Source organism: Capsicum annuum, chromosome 10 (genome assembly GCF_002878395.1).
Source record: "Capsicum annuum cultivar UCD-10X-F1 chromosome 10, UCD10Xv1.1, whole genome shotgun sequence".
NCBI classification, from domain to species: domain Eukaryota; kingdom Viridiplantae; phylum Streptophyta; class Magnoliopsida; order Solanales; family Solanaceae; genus Capsicum; species Capsicum annuum.
This window is the reverse complement of record NC_061120.1, coordinates 189,580,938-189,593,034: the sequence shown is the minus strand read 5'-3', so window position 1 is coordinate 189,593,034 and position 12,097 is coordinate 189,580,938. Positions and strand designations below refer to the sequence as shown.

The window sequence follows — 12,097 nt, the reverse complement described above, 5'->3', positions numbered from 1 at the left end:
TGCCAGTGAACACATAAACATACTGCATACGTATAATATATATACATATAGCTGGAGCCATATGTAACTGCCATAAAAAAAAAGTGCATATTCATAATAGAAATACATGTAGCTGGAAACATATGAAATTGTCAGTGAACACATAAATAGATTGCATATGTATATTATAAATACGTATAGCTGAAAACATATATATCTGTTAATTTATATTCAATTTGAATGCTTTTGCAGGTCACATCTACATCAATGTGTGAAGCCAGTAGTGTGTAGAGTTGGTTATACGAAGCATTTATGCTCAACAATATCGCATCACTGATGTAATCTTCATACTATTATTCATATGTCCATCTACCAGAGTGTTTAACGAGAACAGGTATGCTTTCCGTTTTCAATGTCCGGAACACTACAAATCTATAAATATAACTTCGATTATCAAATGTGTATTACATACAATAAATCAGTCGTACACACAAAACTGAAAAACGAATTCCAACAAAAACAAATCTTTTATTCAAATACTATGTATCATGTATCCTTGTCTTAAATTCAAATTTAACGTATAACAATTGTGATTTAGTTTTATAAATACAGAACGACAAGGATAACTTTGAATTTTGGAAAAAAATCACTGTCAACATTTCATCTCAGAACTGATAAAATTCAAAATACGATCTCAACTTTTGAAATAGATGAATGTTACGAATGAGTTATAAACTTTTCAGAATTTTTCGCAATTATATTTTATAAAATTCACAAACACACTCAAATTTGACTATCGATACCTATAATTGGAACGTTGTATTTTCACTATCTTTATCAAAATTTTAGGCGACCATCAATAGTATTGAATGCACTATGTTTTTTGAATTTGATTTGAGTTGCTGTTTACAGAAAACATTTTTTGAATTTGAATTTGACTTGAGTTGTTGATTTGAATTACCGTTTTTTAATTTAAAATCTACGTTTGTGGTAAAAAAAAAAAGAGTCATATAAGGTAAAGGAATCTGAGTAATTAAATGTTACTTGAATTAAGGAACAGTTTCTTCCATTTAAAACTCTAACTTATTAGAGTTATATTAGGAATGAATTCTTTATTTGTATATGTATTTATATAGCAACATTTTACTTAAATACATAATACAACTTGCTATTTTTCGTAATTTTAAAACCGTTGCTATAAAAGTTATAATTAAGGCTCTATAGTTGTTATTTCTAAAATTTTCTCATTCATATATATGGTATTATGGTGATTTATATGATAGATACAATTATTTATTTTAATTATTGGATGATTCACATGTTATTAATGAAAGGTAATGGTGTAGTCAGTGTAGGAAATAAAAGTAATAATATTTTTTCAAAAAAAGACTAAAAGCAGAATTGAAAACATAATTAAAATTAAATCTAAAAAAAGCAGACTAAAATTAAAGACGAAAAAGGAGAAAAAAGATGGAAAAAAATGTATCTTTCATAATTAAAGACGAAAAAAGAGAAACATAATTAAAACACCTAAATTAAATCTAAAAAAAAAAGGAGAAAAATTAGATATCTTTCCTTAAATAAAATAATAAAATGAATAAAAGAGAATCTATTATTTTCTTAAGAAAGAGAAACATAATTAAAACATCTAAATTAAATCTTTTTTAGAGAAAAATTAAATATCTTTTCTTAAATAAAAGAACAATGAATAAAGAAAATCTATTATTTCCTTCAATAAATATTTTTGTCAGTTTCAACTGTATCAATTTTTTTTTATATAAATCACCTTATAACATATGTATCACTATTTTAAAACCGGGATAAAATGTAATTAACAAAACAATCAAAATTTTATATTATATCACTTAAAAATGCAGAAATTTATGTAAGTTACCATTAATTATTATAGGAAGGTGTTGCCAGCTCAAATCATGTAAAACTTAATTTCAGTACTACTAATTATTATATATAGGAGGACGTTGCCCACTCGGATCATGTGAAACTAGGAAAGAGAAATTATTGAATGAGCAAATAAAATCCAAGATTGACAGCTGAAAAGAAAAATAAACTACTTGTAGGATGTGAGGCCAACTCTTGATAATTGATACTTCTATGACAAATTTTTCTGCTCGCATTTACCTTTGTGACTGATCATCAATGAGAGCGTGTATTATCTATTTGCTTTTCCAATTGCATTTACCTTGAGATGGATAAAACACTAGATTAGGTTTTATCTCTGTTGGATTGCAATCTTTTAAAGATGGCTGCAGTGGACTTGGTGGATTAGCTTCTCCTCTCTTTTAAGAAAAAATACACAAAATAGAGATAGACATATACATGTTTATAGAAAGAATGCCTTCTTACACTTACTTGGTAGCCTGTCTGAACTACGATTCTTACCTAGATCAGTGTCACAGTTGACACTTTTGGTCAGACTATTATCATTCATTGAATTGTTAGCAGCACCGGGAGAAGTTTCTTCTGGCGCTGAACATTAATTGGAAATAGCATGAGATAGCCACGAAACCAAACAGGAAGACGACAAAAAATGAAAGTTAAAACTATGGGGCAATTAACATATCAAGACTTGCTGGCAATGACCAGCAAACTGTATATATGTGAAAGTTCGAAAAAATTTATGTGCAAACAGAATGACTTGTATGTACGACCTACCTAACCTACAGATTTCATCATCAATAATGAGGAGCATGATAAGAGACAAGTGCTGGATCTGGATAGATGACGGGCAATTTTTCAATGTACATGAGAAGCCTCTTCATATTTTCCCTCATTATAGCAGACAAGTCTTTGATATCACATAAGTTGGTGTAGATCCAAAGCTCTCCAGAATTCACCCTTTTGAGACTGTCTCGACAGAAAGGGCATGACTGAGATCGGGCACGCCTATAGAAATCATGCAACATAGATAGATTATTCAAGTAGAAAAACTTATTATACAACATAGAAAATAGAAAAGCTATTGTAGTGCAGATGCAAGAGTCCTATAACGAGAGCATAACAACAATTCTCCTGTTTTTCCCTCTGAATACCATGATAATACGCGGTAAGCAGAAAGGCCTCGCAGAGACCAATAAGAATAATTCTCCTCACCAATTACGTTAAGACTTGTCACTGCAAGAAAATCTACCTTACCTGAATCACCCATTAATACAAGTAGAATCCAAATAAACAGAACACTTTTGTCTCACCAAGAAATTCTTCAAGAGATGCTTCACCAATTTTATCTAAGTTACTAATGCAGAAATATGGATAAAAGTCTCCCAGAGGCGTATCAAGCCATATGATAGTTAACCAAGTGGACTACTAATACCCTTCCATACTTGTCCGCAGTACTGCTCAAAGCAGAATTTTCACCAATAGAGTTCATTATCTACTATATATATACCCAAACAAAAAAATGCATTATATATATATTGAGATTTTCGGGCAATAGGATTTCAGATGAACCCCCCTTAAGCCCCTCTAGCTCCACCCTGGCTCAAAGTAGGTACTTGTTTACATTAAGCCAAAAAAAAAAAAAAAAAAAAAAAAACTTCAAAATGCATTGCTGGACTACAAAATCTCATGGGTGATAAAGTTTGTGAGTATCTGCATACTTTATGAGTCCATCATTAAAGACAGGTATATCAAGTAAAAGTATATAATATATTCAATCCATGCGTTCAATCAAAAAAAGAATCATGCAATGATCTGGCAGTTAATGATAATTCAGAACCCAAAAGCTTCCTGAACAATTAATTTTTATTTTTGGTTCCTTCCCTCAGAGTACATAACATTGTATGCAGGGTGCTAGCTAACGCAAAGTCAAAACTGACCAGAGTCAAAAAGATTGTTTAAGCATACCACTTACTAAACTATACAGTATGCACGAAGTAATAGAAAGGTAAATCTAACAAATTGGATAAGTTGGCCCACCAATTTCTGTAACACTTCATGCATAAAGAGTGATTGCAGGAGGGCAAGACGACCTTTGTATCCATCTCCATGCAAATACCACATTCCTCCTCCCTCTCTATTTCGATTTCAGACAGCTTACCTTTGTTCGTCTCATCACGTCTTCTGTATTTGGTTGCGCATATCTCTCGCTGCTTCCTATCGTCAATGTCTGTGATTCCTCTTTGAAGTTGCAATAAAGAGGGAAATATCACACCTGTTCAATGGAAACTAAACTCGATGAACACCATAAATCTAAGAAATTAAAGAAATTAAAATGCCCTACGACGTAATTTGAGGAGACTAAATAAAAACTTCCAAGTTGACGCACCATAGAACTGTTTTATACTAGCTTTTCTCTCGTGAATATACATGCCTGTCTTACCATCCTCATAAGCCTGCAATAAACATCATATGGCAACTTTCATGACCAAGAAAGCTGAAAGACGATACAACAAGAAAAATGGGAAATTTTACCTTATAAATAAGAATCCTAAGCAATCCTAGAGCACCAGCAAAGTGACAGTCAGTCCACTGAACAAGAAACAGAAAAAATTGGGCACAAGGACTGTATGATAGTCTCATCTGAAAGCTAGCACCATCATACTCTCTTGGATAATCTGAAGCCCTGAATATCTCAAAGAAGTCGGTCATGTCCCAATTTTCCACTGAAAAATCTTCGAACAAATAGGGCAGAAAATTCTTATTTTCAGGGAGGGGGTAACCAGTTGGCGAGGCAGAATTTTCAACTTATGAATTTCCATCAGGCATCATCAACTCTATATACATAAAATGGATTGATCTTGTATTATAGTGTGATTTACAGGCGGATCCATACTTGGGATTAACAAAGGCACTTATTATCTCTTTATTTATTTAGTTTTTAATGAAAAACTACTTGTATTACATGTGTGGGGTAACAAGTGTGAGGTATCCACTTTTTTAAAAAAAATGTGGCAAGGGAAGGAGATTACAAGGTTGGGAAATCGAGCCCTCCTCACCAATAAGGCGAAAGTTCAGGTAGCCAGCCAACCAACTAAGCTACTAAGATTTCCCTTGTGAGGTATCCACTCCGTCACACATTATAGTGTATACAATACAAAGAGAGGGATTCTCAAAATACAAAATGTTTTTTCCTACAAATCTAGTTTTGCAGAAGCAGAACATATCAGCTAATAGGTCAAGATACCAATATTACAAAGGATAAATGAATCTTTCTTCAAATATCAGAAGAAAATTCAAGCAGAGGGTCCCTGTTACTCTTTCCTGTTACTCTTATCCAATCAGTAGTATCAACTTCTTTTCCATATAACAGCTTACTGTCGATTATATTCGGAGATATTTTACCAAAATATGGAAAAATAAGCACACAAGGGTGTGGCCTAGTAATCAATCAAGTGGGTTGAGAACCACGAGGTCAAAAGACAACAAAACAAAAAAAGCAACATGATTTTTTCCTATCTATTCTAGCCTTTATGGACTGAATTAGATTGTTGTTGGTTGGAGGTGGTAGGGATCACTAGAATTAGTCAAAGGAGACCATAAGCTGATCCGTTATCAAAAACAAAATTATGGAAAATAACAAGCTAATCACAAGGAAGAAAGTACAAAGAATCACTCGATAATTAGTCAACATAACACTGAATTTCCAAATTAAGGGTTTTAACATTTCAGAAATTCTACTAGGAAAGAATAAACCGACAGGAAGATAAGCTACAACAACAAATGCAAAGAAATAAAATTCCAAATTTTAAACCAAAATAAAAAAATTTTTGAGGTAAATTCCACCTATTAGTGATCAAAAAGGTGTTAAAACTGATAAAATTAACTCAACAAAAGAAAAAAAAGCAGGGGCGGAACTACGATAGCAAACTTCCAAATATTAAGCTATTTATTTACTTCTTTATATTTTGATTCCCTTGGGAAAGTCCTGATTCCGCTACTAATTGAGCAGATAAAAAAATGGGCAAGAATGAAAGAGGAATATGAGAAGACTTACAGAGTATTAGCATGCTGAATATCAGCTTCAAGTGCTTTAAGTGAATCTTTAAAAGACTTCTTCATCACCCCCTACAATATATACTCCCATTCAACAAAAAATCTCAAGACAAAACAAATTTTACCAAAAAAAAAAAAAAGCCTGTTTGGATACAACTATTCGACTTTATTATATACTGTTTTGAGTGAAGCGTTTGTTATTATTTGGCGTTATTGGAAAAGGGATCAAAAGAATTCTGCAGATTATCCGATGGGGTGTGGAGGTTGAGGGGTGGGGGTCGGTAGTTGGAGCGGGGTGGTGGGAGCTACTGATGCTGCTCACTCAAAAGATTTGACTTGCACCGCACGCTTCTTCCAGTAAAATCTGCTATGAATACAAATTATTCAAAATTACGTTGTTTAATAGTAATATTTGGATAGGAAAAATGTTCAATATTGATAATGAGATTTTCTCCGTTTGAAAAAAAAAATGTTTACTTTCCTTCTTAATTCATTTTAAAAAAAAATAATTTTTTTTAATAATATCTTAAAAGAATAACTATTTTATTATGAAATAAGAAAAAATAAAGAAGAAGAGTAGAGAGAATAGAGAGAGTGATTCTTATTTTTTCTCTTGAGGGATGAGAGATCATAAGATTGTAAATACAATGAACAAAACTCCTCTATTTATAGGAAAAATTTACTCCTAAGATGCTTCAAATCCTAACAGATATCAAATTAGTTCTTGATAGATATTCACTATAATGTAAATACATTTATAACACTCCCCCTTGAATGTCTAGATAGATAATATGCCTCGTTAAAACCTTACTAGAAAAAATCCAGTAGAAAAAAAAATCTAGTGAAGGAAAAAGAGTACACATTTCTAACAATACACATATTGGCTGCCTCATTAAAAACATTACAAGAGTACAACGCATATTAACTCCCCTAACGAGAACATCCTTGAATCTTTGCATCCCGATTTTGTGCACCATCTTCTTAAAAGTTGTAATTGGAGAAGACTTGGTGAATAATTCAGCCACATTTTCACTTGAATAAATCTGTTGCACGTTGATATCATCATTCTTTTATAGTTGATCTATGTAGAAAAGCTTTGGCAAAATGTGTTTCGTTCTATCTCCATTTATGAACCCCCCCTTAAGATGTGCTATGTATGCTGAAATATCTCTGTATAAAATTGTGGGTAGATTGTTACATTTTACACCACATTTTTCTTGAATGAGATGTATTATAGACCTTAACCATACACATTCTCGGCTTGTTTCATGAATAGTTATTATCTCAGCATAATTCGATGAAGTGGCTACGATATACTGCTTTGTATATCTCCAAGATATGGTAGTACCACCACATATGAACACATAGCCCATTTGAGACCGAGCTTTATGCGGGTCAGATAAGCACCCAACATCAGCATAACCAATAAGATTGAGACTGCAATCTTTAGAATAAAACAAGCCCATGTGTTTTATCCCATTTTGATGTCTCATAGTAGGAGCAAAAATATACTTTGCCAACAAATTGACTGAAAAGGCTATAGGCCTTGTAGTATTTGCAAGGTATATGAGTGCATCAATTGCACTAAGATGTGGTACTTCATAACCAATCCAATTCGATATATTTCGAATTTCAGCAAATAATCTATTGCTTTGAAAACTCTCCAAGAGTTCCAATGATGTTCAAGCAATAAACTTATACAATATAAGGATTATAAATAAATTTTCCAGAAATTTTTATATGTTTCAAGCAGTTTAAATCCTTAAAAGTTTTCACATAAGTTTTGTCAAGTGGCAATATTTAACATTTCATGAGTGACATCTTCAAGCGTCTGGACTGCAAATCAAATAAGTTTTACGCTTACCAAAATGCATCCTTTCATGTCACTTGATAAATGTTTCCACGTTAGCATGCTTAAATAAACATAAAATTCAGATTCTCGTAATCTTTCACAATATTACGCCAATATTGTGTCAAAGATATTGATAATATATCATTTTGTATCGGTTCACAATGCGACATAACATTTTGAGATCTCATCACTTCATTATTTTCAGGTACCTGAACCCCTCATAAGGTTTCATGAAATATTATGTCTAAGCTCTTCAAGAGCACATTACCTTCTTATTATGATTATTTGCTCCTTGTTTCATTTGGAACCGATTAGTCTATCGTGCTTCATGCATACATAGACTTTGTCCTTCAAGGATACAAAATAAGAGCACTTGCAGCTTACATATGAGATGCTTTCAGCATTTGACTTGAATTATCTTATGAATGAGGATCTTATTATAATTCCTAACATATTTCATAACTGCTTATAATCTCCCCCTTATGTTAGGAAAACTAACATTCATCCTCATCTTCTTTGAAGAATCCATCTTTGTGCATCATGGTATATTCATTAATCGTATACCGCACATCAAAATTATTAGATGAAATAGTTGGTTCATGACCTTGAACCAATTGAGGGGGAAGAAATAATCATAATTTATTGATCTAATGCATATAAGTGTTATTGTATGCAACATATCATATTTCAGACCAACACATGAAACTTTGTTCTCATTAGCGATGGTTTAGCTATTTATGAAAGACATTCCATGCTAAACCATCATCATCAAGATGCATTATCTTGATTACACAATCTGAAAGTTATGCTTTTAACTCAAATTTATTGAGCAAATAACTTTATAAATGTCAAACGTAGGTTGACAATGAATATACATGTGATCATCTTATTGATGCATAATTTCAACATATCACATGATAGGTGAGCGGGCCCTTATTCACCTTTTATAAATTTCAGATTTGAAGGGATCCAATCCCAATATTAGTTGGTCCAACTAACTGTCATGAGAACAAACGACATAAACAATTCTTGAAGAATCTTCTAGTTCTTCAATACATGCACATCTTCGAGATGTCACAATCGTTCATATTAATTTATGAACTTTTATTCTAGTAAACTCCAAGTTTACCATGACATGTACTTTTTTTTAGTAAATTTTAGATTTACTATTTCATGAATAAATTTCAGATTTACTACTTCAGAACTAGATTTCAAAATTATTCAACCTCTTTCGGAGGTGAGTTGTGATCAAGTGCACATTTGCATTAATAAGTTTTTCATTCCCCAGGAATGGAATATAATTGTGCCTTAAGTCTATCAAATTATGATAGCTTATAACCTCTTTCAAGATTTTGCTACTTCAGAAGCAAATTGAGGCATGCATATAATGTAGAGAATTTTTCTCTAGCATATCTTATAATCATATAAGCCTGTGAAAATATCATCACTTTTGATGATCATTATCATATTGTCCTTCCACGCGTATATTCGTACATTCAATTACTTGTCTTCTTTCAGACATATTATACACTGCTACCACATACACCTCAAGAATGAAGTAAGGTGTTATATTTCAGACTTATCATATATTGCTACCACATTCACTTCATGGAATGAAGCATATTCAATGGGTCGAATTTCATGACTTTTCATCAAATACCTATTATTTTGCCTTATCCATCATAATATATCAATATGGTGCATTGAAATTCAAACTCAACGTCTTATCCATATAAAGGCGTCTTAGGCATAAATCGATGGGACTTGAACCCAGCATATTATCATCTCTTTTGATAATATTATTCTTGAGAAATAAATTCAAAATATAAATGTTTTCAAACCAATTATTTTTCCTCAAATTCAATAATAATTATATTAGTAGTAGCAAAAGAAAGATAACATAAAGAATTACTAACCTTGAAATCCTTCAGATTTATAATCTCACCTTGTTTGGCAGAGTCTCATGCTGATAACGTATTATTAAACAAGAAAGAATAAAGAAGAAGAGTAGAGAGAATAGAGAGAGTGATTCTTATTTCTTCTCTTGAGGGATGAGAGAACATAAGATTGTAAATACAATGAACAAAATCCCTCTATTTATAGGGGAAATTTACTCCTAGTCTGAGTAAAAGACGGATGCTTCAAATCCTAATAGATATCAAAGTAGATCTTGATACATTTTGATAGACATTCACTATAATGTAAATACATTTATAACATATTTTATTTTTTTAGTAATATTTTAATCTATTTTAGAAAATAATTAATTCAAACTCACTACTTGACTCAATAAAATAACTATCCTATTCGGTTTCAATTAAAATCAAGAGATGTATATCTAACAGACCCGTTTTTCCACCACTATAACGATACAAATACAAAATACAGTAATACCCACTATTATCATTTTTTTTAAAAAAAAAAAGCTAACCCATAACACCCAAAAATAATGCCAAATAAATTGAACCCCTCACATTTTAATCTCCAACGAAATTCCCTCGAAAAAATACTATCCATCACTGATCAACACCACATAGACACTATCCCCGTCAACATCCCATCGACGAACCTTTGTTGAATCCCTAGCTTCGACCACCTCCGACCTAATATCCACTCCCTAAAATCAGTAAATACCAACTAGCAGCAACGATCAATCGCTGCAATTTGATTAAGGTTCGCATTCAAGAGAAAAACAGGGGGAGTATGATGTTTGGAATAAAAAGTAGAGGTCAGGTTGAGTTGATTTGAAATTGGGTTCACTGGATTTATTGGGTTGGATAGTGGATTTGAATTAATTATTTGACAAAAGCATCTAAATGAAAAAGGAATAAATACATCCCTAAACTATGATAAATGGTATGTATATATCTCCCGTCATACTTTGGGTACACATATGCCCCTATCGTTAATGTGAGGGGCATATACATATCATTTTATTAACGTTAGGAGTATATGTATATTCAAAATATGATGAAGAATATACACGTATTATTTATCATAATTCGAGGTATATCTATTCCTTTTTCGTTTGAAAATTTTTATGCAGATAAGAGAAGATTCTTAGATGGTAAGTAATAAGTACCCCACTTACAACATCAAAGTTGTATTTTTGCATGAGAAGAAAAGAGTCTGGAGCTAAAAAGAACAGTTTTTTAAGTTTAGGAGTCAAAATGAACGGTCCATTTTTATGTAATAAAATGGACAGTTTGCCCAAAAATAAACAAACTACAACTAACATCATTAACACCATCGACAAACGTTTGGTTAAGGAAAAATATTTATCGAATGGATAAACAACATTTTAATAAATCTTTTTTAATAGTTTGTTCATCTATGAAAAAACTACTTTTATTTGGACAAATTATGATTCTTTCACTGAGTGAGACTGATAATTAAAATTTCTATTCTTATCGGTGGTCGATTCAAGGAGGCTAGAATTTAAAATGATGACTCTTTATCGTCTTTCTTTGTATTCCTGATATTTTTCGCAATCAAATGCATTTAGCGACACTTGATATGTATGCCAAAACTCAAAGAGTTATTCAGAATGAAGAATCATCTAATAATGAATTAGATATTCGAAATAGTACATGTTTTACTAGTTTCAGTATTGGTTGGTCAAGCAATTCTATTCAACAACAAACAGTACCAGAGTTTGACAGTCAAAATGGTGGTTTACCTTCACTAAATCAAGATTAATGAAGAAGAGAAAAAAAGAAATTATTGAAAATTTTTATGCGTTATGTTGTTTTGCTGTCTGATTTGGATTTTTTTTTTAACTGATGATTAGTTATCATGTAATCTGTCAGTAAGACTAATGTGTATGCAGTATGTTTTTATAATTTTAGTAGATCGAATCTGTCTTCTTTTTTTGATAAAATGGATATATATATATACAAACTAAGAAGGGTTACAACGAGAAGAAGCATTGCTTGTGGCAGTGGCAAGAGTATTATAGTTATTACAAAACATACTACTTATACTAGGCTCAACATTAAGAGGTACATACAAACTAGTACTTACAGATTCATTCCTAAAACATAGAAGCATATGAAACGTAGACCAGGTAATTATTCTACTATATAGGACTCCACTAGCATCCCGTTGGAGTTGGACCGCAACTTCAACTGGTGGAGATAACAAAATATGACCATTGCCCGGATGTGGTAGACGTGAACCCATTCTTGACAAGATGTCGGCAACTTGGTTTATTCACGGAAATTGTGTTGTACCACTGAATTTTCCATGCTCTCCAACATTAACCTTGATCATAGCATGCTGTTCCTAGGGTCTTTATCTTGCGAGTAACACTGA

General features: G+C 32.0%; 1 protein-coding gene across 4 annotated transcripts; it reads right to left on the bottom strand.

The window, feature by feature from the left end:
* Positions 1–1,811: 1,811 nt before the first annotated feature.
* LOC107852918 (E3 ubiquitin-protein ligase AIRP2) lies at positions 1,812–6,357 on the bottom strand. 4 transcript variants are annotated; one of them, XR_007045998.1, is made up of 7 exons: positions 5,933–6,308; positions 4,411–4,561; positions 4,253–4,331; positions 3,916–4,150; positions 2,653–2,883; positions 2,380–2,466; positions 1,812–2,179 (listed from the first exon to the last, which is right to left on the bottom strand). XR_007045998.1 is itself a non-coding variant. In XM_047398277.1 (6 exons), the coding sequence occupies exons 1-5, from the start codon at positions 5,995–5,997 to the stop codon at positions 2,673–2,675; spliced, it is 741 nt and encodes a 246-aa protein (XP_047254233.1). In that variant the 5' UTR covers positions 5,998–6,308; the 3' UTR covers positions 1,812–2,466; positions 2,653–2,672. The 4 variants fall into 4 exon arrangements, 3 of the variants coding, with proteins under 3 accessions (XP_047254233.1, XP_016553438.2, XP_047254232.1); XM_047398277.1 differs by having other exon boundaries at positions 1,812–2,466; XM_016697952.2 differs by lacking the exon at positions 1,812–2,179 and having other exon boundaries at positions 2,306–2,883; positions 4,265–4,331; positions 5,933–6,357.
* Between the last annotated feature and the right edge of the window lie 5,740 nt (positions 6,358–12,097).

Coding starts and splice junctions, on each gene's coding strand:
- LOC107852918 (XM_047398277.1), bottom strand. CDS start 5,997: ATGAAGAAGTCTTTTAAAGATTCACTTAAAGCACTTGAAGCTGATATT. Junction 4,151..4,252: donor GTTCTATGGTGCGTCAACTT/GGAAGTTTTTAT, acceptor TCCATTGAACAG/GTGTGATATTTCCCTCTTTA. Junction 2,884..3,915: donor ATGAAGTGTTACAGAAATTG/GTGGGCCAACTT, acceptor TGATTTCTATAG/GCGTGCCCGATCTCAGTCAT.